A 14,351-nucleotide genomic window follows, 5' to 3' on the forward strand; every position below is an offset into this window, starting at 1 on the left:
TGCATGACTTGGATGATTATGTCAGAAAAAAGAACATGTTCGTTTTTGGGTTCACATTTTCCATATTTTTGTTGATATTAAAATAACAGTTTTTATCATCCATAAAGATAGACAGATTAGTCATTACATTACAATAAGTAAATGCTTTTAAAATGACTTCTGGTGCTCTAAAATTAATTCTATGGCTAGTCAGCAGGGGATCCAGTTAAGTGTTTGATGTTTAGGGTCAGGATAAAATAAAATTAAAGTTGAAATAAATTATAAAAATGTATAGATTGAAAACCTAGAAGGTGACGACCTGGTTCATCGTGTTACGAGTCGCATCAACTTGATTGATCTTGCTGGTAGTGAACGTTGCTCTTCAGCTGTTACAACAGGAGACAGACTTAAGGTAGTGTTTGAAACATTCAATAACACTTCAACTGGAGCTAGTATATTAATTTTATGAATAAACATTTTGTATTTTAACATTTTTTACTACAGTAGAACCAGTATTAATTGGTCAGATGTTTGCCCAATGACGTAATTTTGTACTTTATACTAAGTGTATTGAGAGCCAAAAACATTTCCTTAATAAAGGTGCTATAATTCAACAGAAAGGAAAAAATATACATGTTGTGGTCAGATTGAAGAGACAGGCAGGAAGGGGTGGGGAGGTTGGGCGGAGAATACATAATTATGTTGGTCTTTATTAATATTGTTTTTGTGATGGAGATGAATAAACCATTTGGCAAACACAAAAATGTCCCCAGCCCCTTAATAGTGGTTTCCCCTTAGTAGTGCTAAAACATATATTTCCCCTTGTTTCATGTTGAGTGGTGTCTGAAAGGATACTGTACTAACAATTTGACTTAAAATATTTATGCCAACACATCAATTTACAAGCTAAATGCAACTACATTAATATTATTATTTATATTATTATTATTGATATAATGGAAAAATACATAAAATTTTGAGAAATGAAACCTTTATTGATAAGTTTAATTGTTCAGCTAGTAATTGTGCATTTACCTCATTCAAACTTGTGTTTTGTTTTAATTTTAAACGATTTCAGTACTCGTAATATCACAATTTAAATTTGTTTTGTTCCAATTTTGTAGGAAGGAGCTAGCATTAACAAGTCCCTCTTGACCTTAGGAAAGGTCATAACAAATCTATGTGACAAATCTATAAACAAGAAGATGAAGACTTTTGTACCATACAGAGAAAGTGTTTTGACATGGTGAATATTCTTCATTCACATTATTGCCGAACCTCCAAGCAGAGCATGATTGGTGAAATATGATCATGTGCTTCAGCATTTGGGTGTAGTGGTTAATTTGTAGTGGTGTTATCGGTCACGACAGTGCACATAAACTAATCATTAATTAATCAAAATTAACAAAGATTAAGACTCATTATTATTATTTTAATTGCAAGAAATTGTGAATCTTTTTACAATATGATCAACATTCTCGAAAAATCATCATAATGTTGATCTATTTTGATAGATTTAATATACGTTTATATAAGTTTATGGATTTGCGATGAATGGAACATTCCAATCTCTCAGTCTCAGTATATTTATTTTGTTTGACACAAGTAGGTAAATGTATGGGTCCTTGCGGATAAACTTAACACCGTTCGATATAGTATTGCAATACTTTGACAATACTGTAAATATGTATTAACCATTTTTGGTCGCCATTTGACTCGCAAATTTTTTTTTGTGAGTGTGGATACTGTTAGTATATAAACACATATACAAATAAACTTTATTACTGTGAGTGTGGGTAGGCCTTACTGTTAGATATATAAATACATAATATACAAATAACTTGATTACTGACAGTTGCTTCTCAATGTTTGTATTAATTAATAGTTACAAACAATATAATGTCGTAGTGGTGTATCGTCACATGTACTTTACTATTTCAATCTACTATGACAGTGACAGTTTTAACAAAGTATTAAATCGCAAATGTGTTACTGTATTTAGAGGTATATTATTTAAAGGCCTATAAAAGATGAAAACATATTTCGTTACTGAGTCGATAAAGAATATATTTAACAATTATTCCTCTTTGTACCCATCCTCTTCCCCATCCCTCAACCGTAATGTTATATACAAAACACAAATTGGGTTTGTTTAAATGAGTCCAAATCAAAAATTCCCAGGGTGCTAATTTCAGTTGACTACATAAATCATCATGTTTATTTATTTGTTTCTGTAAACGACAATGTTTTATAGTCCTGCAGTACGTACATTTTTAAAAACAGTTTTTGTACGCTGAAGAAATGACTGTGTATTCGAGAACCATCTGTGGGCACGACCTAGATGGTACGTGTACCATCTAGTATTATACAACTCCTATAACATTGGTGAATTTGTGTTATTTTCAAAACTACTGCATGAAACTTGTTTTAAGATGTTGAACTTCATACAATCATAAACAATCTCATTAGACATACTAGAAACGACTAGAATTTTTAAAATTAATATTTCTATTTATGTTTGGCAGGTAAATGACAAAAATTAAAAGAATTATAAATTTGTTTATATTTGTATACAAGGATGCTTAAAGATAGTTTGGGAGGCAATGCTAAAACAGCAATGATTGCAACAATCAGTCCTTCCAGTATTCACATTGAGGAAACTTTAAGCACACTACGATATGCTAAGCAAGCTAGATCTATTATAAATGCAGCAAAGGTGAATGAGGATCCTAATGCAAGGTTAATAAGAGGTATAGAAAAAAATATATATATTTTTCTTATTGGAGCGATTTTAGTTTGAAGCATTAATATTGTTTATTTCAATTTCAGGCAAACAAAAAGAGTTTCATTTCACTATGATGTTCAATACTTTTAGTAGCACATTTTCAATTATTATACCAGTGTTCACTCTTCCCTGATTATACGGCTACATTATCATTATTTTTGTAAATAATAGGCCTACATAGTGAAAGCGCTTTTTCAAAACACACTAGCGTCTAGCACGTTAATCATCTAATATGAATCAGTATAAAAGGGCAATATAATTATGAAAGTTTATCCATCCTGTAATTGGTGATTTTGATGTGTATGAAACCAAATTATCGTTTCTGTTCTTTGGACTTTATATCTTGAATTTTATTTTAGAGTTGCGTGCAGAAGTGGAAAATCTTCGTAGATGTAGGAAGGGTTGTACAACATCAGATTCTGCCTACCACCAAAGTTTGGAGGAGATCAAGTTTTTAAAGGAGCAACTAAATGAGAGTGAACAACGAATGACAGATGCCACAAGAGCTTGGGAAACAAAATTACAGCAGAGTGAAAAAAGTAGGGAAAAGCAATCAAGAGGCCTAGAGGTATTATTACAACTTTATTTATTTATTTTTTTTTGCTGTTTAATCAATCTTCTCCTTTACGAGAGTTAGCTAAATTAATTATAATATTTTTAAACACAAATTATTTTCCAAAATACTTTACATACTGTTCTGTTGCTTGAACTAGTTTTTTCCTAATTTTTTCTCAGAAATCTGGAATATCTTTAAAAGTGGATAACAAACTACCGAATCTTGTAAATTTAAATGAAGACCCTCAGCTTTCAGAGGTTCTTCTCTACCTTTTAAAGGAAGGTCAAAGTACAGTTGGTCAGCATAGAAAGTCATCAACAAGTGATATACAACTTCAGGGGGCATTAGTAGCTGCAATGCACTGGTAAATATAATATATACTCTTCATGTACTACCAATATTATAAAACCACATAGCAGTTCTGAGTTCGTATTAGATTGCGCATAAAGCATTAGCGACTTTTAGTTTTCATGAGACAGATGGCTATGTGCCCATCGACTAAAATGATTGGCACATAACCATGTGGCGTGTTGTGAAAAAACATTGAGACATGATTTTATTTGGCGATCTGGAATAGGAGCAGGTATAAAAGGTTGTTTAAGCTGTTGCAAATTTTTGAAAGAGCTAAGAGAACCTGAAAAGGGGCTTCACTAAGGTGCAGGTCATTTACAAAATTTTAGACATCGTCTGTATAATAGGAGAATAAATTAGATTGTGAATTTTTATTTATGTATTTCGACATATACTCAGTGGCACACTTATATATAATATAATAAAGTGTGTCATTTACTATTGACATGTCTAGAGACAGACTATAGCTTATGAGCAGTTGAAAATAATCATATGTGTCATGATTTAATAGTATGGTATATAAGTACCTCTTTTATATTCATTTTTTTCCATAAATTAAAAAATAAAATAAACATATCTGTAATCAGTGCTTTTGTTTTTTTCTATAGCATATTTAATAACGTTGACAATATTGTAAGTGTTAGTTCAATGGCAGATGCTGATACATACCTAAATGGATCATTAGTCACTTCACCTACTGTACTTCATCATGTAAGAACAATTTTCACTTAAAGATGTATTGTCCCAACAAACTTGAAAAATGAAGATTAATCAAATTAGACTTTGAATAGGCCATTTATTTTTTAATATTATAGGTTTATTCACTTCTGTAGATAAAAAAAAACAAAATCCCATTTGCTTTAACAGGATTTTTCTTATAACCCTTTTTGTTCGATTACATTTTTGGTCAAAGTGAATATTACTATTAAATCTTTTAAAATGGCATTAAAACAACAAAATTTTTTTATAGGGACATTATATCTTTAAATTATCCTCTTATTTTAGCTGTGTACATCAAAACACAATTTTTTGTAAATTTAATTTTTGAAATTGCTTTGCCTTAGACAGTATATTATTTTTGTTCAAATTATATTGTACTCGCAATAATGTGTGCTTCAATTTTGTTGGCCTTTGGTATGACTTTTCAATACTCTTTTCAATAGTTTTAAGATAGTATTTTAATTGTTCTTTCTAAATTTGAACTGTTAGACGTATGTGTACAATGTTGGTAACAAATAAGAAAAAACAATTATTTTTTTTAAAACACATGTACTGCACACATGTTTTTCTAAAATTGCAGGGTGATCGCATTGTAATTGGTGACCATTACTTCCGATTTAACCACCCTTTTGAGGTTACTAATTGCAGACAAAAGAATCGTAAATCATCAAAACAAAATGATTTTGAGTTTGCTCGGAATGAGTTAATTACAAAACAAGCTTCAAGGTATGACTGAATTGGTAAAACACAGGTTATTTTCATTCCTATTTTATGTTAATACAAACATGGACCTGTATTTTGAACAATGTTTATATTTTGAAGATTGTAAACCCTAATATCTCCTATTGAAGTTGCAAGAACACAAACCACATATACCGGACAACCATTAGTATTTGGATTATTATCAGTTGGATGGTGAGAATACTTCATGAGTTGAAGTGTCAAGTTGAAAATAGGGCTGTCAATTTTTCATCGAATGAAATATTCGATCCATTCAATGAATATAAAACATTAATTTTTTGTTTTATATAGCACACCTACTTTTATTCAATTTATCAATCATTGATATAATAATACTAGGCCAGGAAGCTGGGAAAAAAAGGCATTGCTTCAACATTATATGCGGAGTAGAACAGTTATAGAGGCGCGTACAACAAGTTGATACTCAAACGCGGATTAGTCAGTGCATGGCTACAATTTTCAAATGTTTACAAAAAGCTGAAGATGCATTAATTATCACCATTAGAAATCACTTTTCCGTTCGGTAGAGCTAATGCTGAATGACATGTGATGCATAATTAACCAATTAAATTGGAAGGATACAATCAAGTGTGTTATAATATATTAATGTTGTGCATTGTGATATATGATTAATTTCTATTTGTTGTCAGATTAGAGAGCCAACAAGAAGCAAAGTTAAAAGAACATAAGGTATAGATATTCTGTACATTTGGTTAGGCAATGTTGTTGAATTTATTACTTTGCAAAATAGAATTTTGCTAAATATAGTACTTGCTTTGTTTGTTAGCACAATGGCATCCACAATGTTTAAGTTATCGTCCTGCATGTTAATAGGTACCTAACAGAACATGCCTATTGATTTTCAGGAAAATTGATCTATTGGTCACATTACAAAAGCTTCTTGTATTAAAATCTGACTTACCTGTATCTTCCATATGCGATATTAAATAGCATATCCTTTGTATTCTTTTAACATAGACTGGAATATCAAGTGAGCCCTCTCTCTCCAAATATAGTTTTCTCTGATTTATTTATATTTTGCCATTTGCCAAGAGCCATTAATATTTTTACAATTACCAAACCTTGTTTATGACTCCAAAAACACCAGTTGTGACTATTTGTATGTTGGCCCATGATTAGGTAATTGATTAAAGGGTAAATTTGGGTTTAAAATTTCTTTTATATTATCTTTTTTAGAAGCTACAGAACAATCAATTTTACATAAGAAAATGACAAATATTGGGTCATTGAAAATCAATTAAAATTTTGTAGCGTTCTTTCTGTTTTACCGCTGTCCAACAATTTGATACTTTTTTTATTAATGATGACCGTATAAAAAACACACAATCTTGATGCTTTTCAACATCACTAAAATATTGTTTCTTTTGAATGCTATACAGTTATGTTATGTGTTTATAAAAATGTCATTGTACTGTATTCAACTTGGTTATTTTGTTTAAATAGCAAGCTGCACAAAAAGAACTTGTGGAACAGAAAAAATATTATGAAGCTAGGTTGATTGCCTTATCTGCTGAATTGGTATAGTATTCATGTTTTTGTAAAATGGACTATTCCTTTAATTTGATTAAAATATTGGGTTTTCACACTCAGAATGTGATATAGTGATTCATCTCAATGGAAACATTGCACAAATTACTATTTTATAAGAATTGCAAAATATGCCCAAAATGGCACTCACATTTCATAATTAGTATTTATTGATAATATTATATTTAATTGTTACTCAAAAATCTCAATTGATAATACTGTATTATATGAAAATAAACTTGTTTTAATGGTTGTCTTTTGTGGTATTAGGAAAAGCAGACCATGGATGCTAAAGATGAGATTGCAAAGTTACAGAATCAAAAGAGTGTAAGTACGGAACAATGTACAATAACTATAGTAACATCTACAGTACATACTGTGTTTTATAACACAGTGTATCCATTTATTTGATTGTTCAATTTTGTATCGTATCCCATGTATTTAATTTTGATTTGACAAAATAAAAGATAATCTTAGTAGGTACGAAAGTACATTATTAGTGTCAACATTTCCAACAAATGTTACTTGGCTTTCTCTTAGATCAAAATGAATGACTCAGCTAGATTCTGTGAAAGCTACCTGTAGTTAAATACCTGCATTTTTTTATTCTCAGTTTTCTAGTCACAGCTACAACAGTGACTGTAGTGACTTTTGTTGCTACTTTATTGTACTCTAAACCAGTCAGTCTGAACACACCTTTTTGTATTGACAATAGGTTCTGGAAACTGAAATCTTAACCGATGGCAAGAGACTTATTCAGATGGAGCCAATCTCAAGAGAAAAACTAAGTCATTCACATGTAATAATGGAACTACAACAGGAAAAACTCAGAATGGAAAAAAGTATCCAGAGACTGCATAATTTGAAACTACATCATAATGAAAAAAAGAAATCTATCGCCATATCATTAGGTAAATTTTAGAATTTTAGAAGTACATGTACCTAATAATATTAAAACAAGATTTTGAAAACTAAATAATGAGTGATTATTTTTGGTTATTATGTAAGTAGTATGTAGAGCAGTAGTATATTTTAAATTTTTTTTCTTTATCTATTTGCTGTTTGTAGATTTTGTTTGCTGATTGCAATAATAGTGTTTTTGATACATAAATGATAATAATAATAATAATAATACATTTATTATTATGTTTCTTATTCAGTATTTTTATATATTATATTTTTATTCCATATATTTCATATAATACCCTGTTTCTGCTGTTCATAATCTAATCTTATTACCTACTTGAGATGCCCAAGTTTATGAGGCTTTACAACTGTATCAGACCTCCCAACCAATATCAAGAGGATTTTTTGAAATCATGTTTAAACTATAGAGGCTGCTTTACTGTTTTGACTAACTAATTAGGGCGCTATTAAAAAATAGAAAGATATTGGCATCTATAATAGTAATCATGGGTATTTGCATACCAGAGGCAGGGATGTCAAGAATGTTGTATTTTACTGGGAAATCACAAAATATGTTTATCCAAATTATCGGGAGAAATTATATTTTATCGGGAGAGTGGGATATGACAGCAAATCTCAGGAGACTATCACCATTATAAGGAGAGTTGGGAGGTCTGCTGTATTTTAGCAGCATGAAGGATGCTCACAGGAGGACATGGATAGATTGTGTCCAATGACAATCCATTTGAAGTGCATAATTTATGTTACTGTCTAATAAATGGTTTTTAATATTTGTAGAAAGTTCCAACTTTTGTTTGAAAGAAGTTATACATAATTTGGCAGGAAATAAAAGACCACAAAATTAATTTGTGCAGAAACGTGTTTGATACTGTATACAAATAATGAATGTATGAGTGAAATGGTGCAAATAATTTCATGAGGTGAAAGACGGAAAGACAAAAGTTATATTTTCAAGTGAAAATATAACAAATGTTCATCTTTTACCGAATGAAATTATTTGTACAATTTCACAAATACAAAACATTCATCATTTGTTTTAAAACACATCTACTTTAGCAAGAGGCTATAGGCCAAGGACTAAGCCAGAAGCAGCACTCCAATGTTATTAACAATGGTATACTTTTGTACCACATTTATAATATATTCAGTAGAAACGGACCCTAATGTACATACCATACCATACATATACCATAATTCAGTAATGCTTCTTGCTCTCTATGTATGTTTTTACCAAAATAGCATTATTACATACTTAATATTTTAATTTATTAATTGCAATTTAATTGTTTAATTCTTCATAGATCCTTATAATAGCAGACTGGATTTATTGCGTTTGTCTATTCATCTGCAGGAAGCAAATAAGATTAGCAAAACACTAAATAAACATACAGTAAGTAATAAAAATAGTACTGATGAGCAAAATTAATAGTGTCCTTCCAGATTCTAGGCAGTAAAGTCACCAACCAGACATACCACAATTATATATACATGCCACTTCAAATAATGTCAAAAGCAGAACTGAAAATTATTATATTTTTGGCCATGAGTTTGTGTTGTGTTGAAATGACCAATCCTGCGCCTTAATGCTAACATCAGAGGTAGACTTACCACAAGTCTCTAGTTCTTGTTTCTTTTACAGCAAGCATTTTTTTTTCTATTGAAGGTTTTAAGTCGGCAGGATATCTGTAGCAATGACCTGAAACAACAAATGGTTAGGATACGTGTGAACAACACCAGACTGGGAATAGTCACTTACTGGAATCTGGATAAATTTGAGGAAAAACTTTTACAAATGAGAGAGCTTTTTCAGGTAATTTAGAAGAAAATCCTATCTTAAAAACCTGCTGCCAGTTTTAGTTTCAGAATGCACTTGTCTATACTTGGCCAAAATGATCTAACCCTGACCCGGCAAAATCTTGCCGGTTATTAGTAACTTTATATATAATTCATGCTAAACTTGCAGCGTTGAAACACCGGTTCTCGTCAGATCTCGAAGTTAAGCAATGTTGGACCAGGTTGCATTCTAGATGGGAGACCGTCTGGAATCGCGGCGTCTGCTTTATATACTCTACTCTATTGTGTTGCGCTGTGCATCGGCGATGCTATGCTTTTTCAATCGCTCCTGTTTTAACTTTGTTTTTTAACCGTTTTGTGACTTTTTCATCGTTTGAATTAATAAATTATGTTTGGATTGGTGTTCCTGTAAGTATGGATGTTTTTTCTAACTATTGGACGGCAGTTTTTATAGTTATTTCTACCGTTTTAACCATCACGGAATCAACGAGTACGCTAAGCTACAACAGTGATGGTTTGTTAGGGTTCAAGTACGTCCCAGGACGGCATAAACATCCCGATCTGGGTGCCCAAAAGAGACGATGTTGTGCCGATCCATAGGCAAAGTGGACGCCAAGGTGTCAAACAACGAAACAAAAATTGACTTCGCCTACCAGCCATCAGTTAGTATCAAACTAGATCGATTAGATTAGAGGTTGTGCAAAATTCTTATCTGAGTTTGTGACGCTAGTATGTTATGCTTCACGGAGTCCTGGCTTACTCCTGACATTAATGACAATTCTGGGTTTTGATATGTTTCGTCTAGATCGATCCAAAGCCGAAACCGGAAAATCGAAGGGTGGAGGATTATGTGTCAATGTGAACAACGTCAGAGTGGTGTCTACTATGTGTGATAAAAACATTAAACTGATGTGTCTTGCCTTTCGTCCTTTTTATCTTCCGCGAGAATTCAACAAACTTTCTGTGACATTAATTTATATACCCCCTGACGCAAACGCTGAAAACGTCGCTAGTGTGATATCAGACATGATTCACAAGATCTCGGAGAAGTCCCCTGAATCCCCCAAGTTGGTTATAGGTGATATTAACCATTGCGATAAAGCATTTACCGAACTACTTGCACATTTTGCCAAATGTGTTGATAAACCCACAAGAGGTAGTAATATTCTGAACTGCTCGGTTCCAGATGCTTATAATTGTGTAATTTTCTGATTAGTTCCACTATCATCAACTCGTATCACGGCGTAGTTCAACTTCTTCCTAGTTATATACAAGCGATTGATAGTTTACAAGATTGCTTTGAATGTACGAACTGGTCGGAATTTTTTGTTGATGATTTTATTAATGATTAATATTATTTTCTGTCAAACCATTAAGATATTTAATAATGAGAAGCTTGGATAACTAGAAAACTGACGGGTTTGTTGAAAGATAGACAAAAAGCTTTTAATGATAATGATGTTGTCCAATAATATTAAATGGTTAATTAAAACAAAATGTCGTGGGCCACACACAAAGAACAAAAGAATGAACCTCGCACTCTGTTCTGTATTTACGTTGTAAAACGTTTATTGTAACTGGACTGTAAATCATCGAACGTGAATTATTAAACAGACTAAAACACACACCCCTGCAATGCCCTCCTGTAACACTAACACAGCTTAGTATAGTTACAATTAAAAACAAGTTGCTCTCAAGTCAGCTCAATTTACTGCAGTCTGCAATTGTCAGTAACACCAACCATAATTAAAGTGGTTTTCTTCGCAAAAATAACAAACTAACAATCTTTAAACTCTTCTTAACACAGCTTATCCTCCTCGAGCTTCTATGTCAACTCCTCACGAGGTAACTGTTCGCGCAACGACTTTATAACATCGACGCTATCTAAATATTAATGCGCATACGTACAAAATCACAAAAGCAAACATTCTATAATAATAAAGTAGTTCCAATCAAAATAGATAACTATTTAGAAAAAAAAGATAACTAACGGTAAACATAATTATAAAATTAAGCTGGAAGACTCATTTAAAACAAATAATCCTAGAGATGCTTGGAAATGTATGTATGAAATGACAGGTCTAAAGAAGAAGGTCAATGGTGGTACTTTGCTTTCATCGCTTGATACTCCTGGAAAAGTATATAATGATTTAAACCGTCTCGGCCAAAGTCAAGTCGTCCCCTAGTCAAGTCGGCCCCACATCAACTCGGCCTCACGTCAACATTACTTTTAGGTATTGATCGGGTCATTATTGATATTAACAGGATGTGCTTAAACAATTCAGGAAAGTTAACAAAAGGAAAACTTTTTGGCCTAATAGTGTTTGTGCTAGGATTATTCATGATTGTGCCAATCAACTTGCTATTCCATTTAGTAATTTATTTCAATTGTCTATGGACATGCATATGGCCTTCTGAGCTAAATGACTTTCGCTCGGTTGCACTTGCCTCTATTGTAATGAAGTGTTTAGAACGTATCGTCTGTAAATATTTATTATGTTCATTATCTCCGATTATTAATCCATTGCAGTTCACATATCAGCCACTTAAATGTGCTGATGATGCTGTTTAGTCAATTTAGTTCAACATCACACTGATAAATTAAATTGTTATGCCCGTGGTACTTTTGTAGACTTTTCATCAGTGTTTAACTCTATGCAACCGTCTATCTTAATTGAAAAACTGTATAAACTTGAGGTTAATCCATATTTAATTTACTGGATTAGTAAGTTTTTATATTTAAGGGAACAGCGTGTTAAGGTATCTAACTGTCTATCTGATGTTATTACCACAAATGTTGGTTCTCCTCAAGGTTGCTGTTTATCACCTGTTGTTTGTACAGTATATCCCATTACCTGAATACCTATTTGCTTAAATATGCAGATGACACAGTAATTGTAGGACTGATGCACGGTGATAACGAAACTTACTATCGAGAATCCGTTGATAGTTTGTCAAGTGATGTGATACCAATAAACTTGTGGTAAATAGTAAGAAAACGAAAGAAATTATTGTTGATTTTGGTAAATCTGGTAGGGTCCATGCTCCTGTTAAGATCCAAGATGATGTTATTGTATCTAGTTTGTCTTGGTTTGAAACAAGCTTAACAGGGGAGAACACTGTAACAGGCTTGTTGCTAAAGGTCTTACACGACTGTATGTCCTTAGAAGGCTCAATCATTTCCATGTTGATCCAACGATCATGAAGCTTTTCTATTCTTCTGTTGTTGAAAGTGCGATCCTTTTTTGTTCTATTGTATGGTTTTGTAGTTTAAGAAAAGCAATTATTAATATTAAGCCTGTCATATTATTAAGGAAAGTATATCAATTGATGTAACATGTACCACAAAAATCCTAGAAAAGACAAGGGGCATAAATTATAAACATCCATTACACCAAGATTATATATGGTTAAGGTCAGGAAAGTGACTATGTAGAACTAACAGATATCTAAATTCATTCGTCCCTTTTTCCATCCGTTCTTTCAATGACAAATACTGTTGAATCACCTTATAGTTTATTTTGTATTTGTTCCCCACTAATATAAGAAGACGAAAACAACAGTCAGAAAGGCAAAGGTTACGAACAAAAAAAGGGTAGACGAATGATTGGTATAAAAAAGAAAAGGCAACTTGCAAAGGACAACTGATGGTTAAGAATTGAGCGAATGTTTTAAACGGGTTTTAAAGGCACTAAGACTTAAATAGAAAATATCAATAGAAGGATTATTATTAACTAAATTATTATATGAGAGGGGCAATCTATGGATTTCCTCAGTTTCCAGTTAAGCTTGAGGACAAACTTATACCTTATACCTTAAAATTAGAATTGCAATCTACAGTAAATACTAATTGATCTCAAGAAAGTGCCTTCTAGGAATATATACAGCATGCTACTACCAGCAATCACCAACACTTCTAAACAAACCATATATTCTATTTTGTATTAACTCATCCTGTTTTATTTAATCTTAATTGTAACCAACATGTGTTTGTTTTAGAGTGAAGATTCCAAAGAAGACATATTTTATGACCCAAATGATTGCTGGCAAAAGGACTGTATGTGTCTTAGTAACTCAATGTTACCAAGGTAAATATAACTAAAATAATTATGGCTAATTTTGTTTGTGACAAAATTAATTGACATTATTAATCAAAACTCTTTCATCTTTCAAAGATCTTAGTTTTCTAGATCTTACCATTGTAAATGGTGAAATGTGAACTTTGAGCAGTTGTATTTACAGCCTTTATGAAAGAGAATGAATAAGAAATCTTATGTCGAAGGGAATATATTAGTATTGAAAGGTGACATCAAACAAATCTTCATTATAGTGATATCTTGGAAATATTATTTTTCTAGTGAGACCAGCATATCATCTAATAATTCAATACCTAAATCAAGCCAGAGTACATTGTCATGTTCATCAATACCACTGATTTCAGGTAAAAATGTCTTGATCTTTAGGATTAGATTTGTATAATGCGCTTCATACAGTACAGTCTTAAACTTTTCATCTATCCAAGAGTCTGTTATTAGAGAGCTTTTGATTTGCGGCAACCGATGACCACGTCATGTTAATTGTTCGCATGCGGGGATATTGGGACATGTTTCCTCGCTCCCCACCTCAATACAGTTTTGATGGTTTTTAGGTCCAGGTGATGCATCAAGTAACCTGACCTAGTTTGTCGCAAATCAAAATCTCCCTAGTGCTACAGCTACCACCAAACGACACTCATTCACCAGTGACTGAAATGAAGTTAGTATACAATGGTAACCCTTTAAAGATGCACTGGGTTATTTAAAGTGCGTGTGTACACTGGACACGCTTAATACTAACGCTCATTTTAAACCATTTTCTATGAGTTGAAATTATGATCAACATTTACGTAAAATAAAGAATCTTTCTTAAGCCTGGTTTCCAGTTGACATGAGGTTGTGGGAAGTTTTCAAA

The 14,351-nt window shown here is 32.1% G+C and overlaps 1 protein-coding gene across 1 annotated transcript in view; it reads left to right on the forward strand.

The window, feature by feature from the left end:
• Positions 1–14,351, forward strand: part of LOC144838022 (kinesin-like protein KIF14) — a 53,965-nt gene that overhangs the window by 19,161 nt on the left and 20,453 nt on the right. Inside the window, exons 8-22 of the mRNA XM_078693359.1 lie at positions 275–391; positions 1,104–1,225; positions 2,557–2,729; positions 3,124–3,332; positions 3,500–3,684; positions 4,280–4,382; positions 4,972–5,117; positions 5,783–5,822; positions 6,597–6,671; positions 6,951–7,007; positions 7,396–7,591; positions 8,909–8,997; positions 9,271–9,417; positions 13,401–13,489; positions 13,760–13,842. Coding sequence (XP_078549485.1) covers positions 275–391; positions 1,104–1,225; positions 2,557–2,729; positions 3,124–3,332; positions 3,500–3,684; positions 4,280–4,382; positions 4,972–5,117; positions 5,783–5,822; positions 6,597–6,671; positions 6,951–7,007; positions 7,396–7,591; positions 8,909–8,997; positions 9,271–9,417; positions 13,401–13,489; positions 13,760–13,842 — 1,831 coding nt within the window. The remainder of the gene's footprint in view (positions 1–274; positions 392–1,103; positions 1,226–2,556; positions 2,730–3,123; positions 3,333–3,499; positions 3,685–4,279; positions 4,383–4,971; positions 5,118–5,782; positions 5,823–6,596; positions 6,672–6,950; positions 7,008–7,395; positions 7,592–8,908; positions 8,998–9,270; positions 9,418–13,400; positions 13,490–13,759; positions 13,843–14,351) is intronic.

This window comes from Antedon bifida, chromosome 3, assembly GCF_963402885.1.
Source record: "Antedon bifida chromosome 3, ecAntBifi1.1, whole genome shotgun sequence".
NCBI classification, from domain to species: domain Eukaryota; kingdom Metazoa; phylum Echinodermata; class Crinoidea; order Comatulida; family Antedonidae; genus Antedon; species Antedon bifida.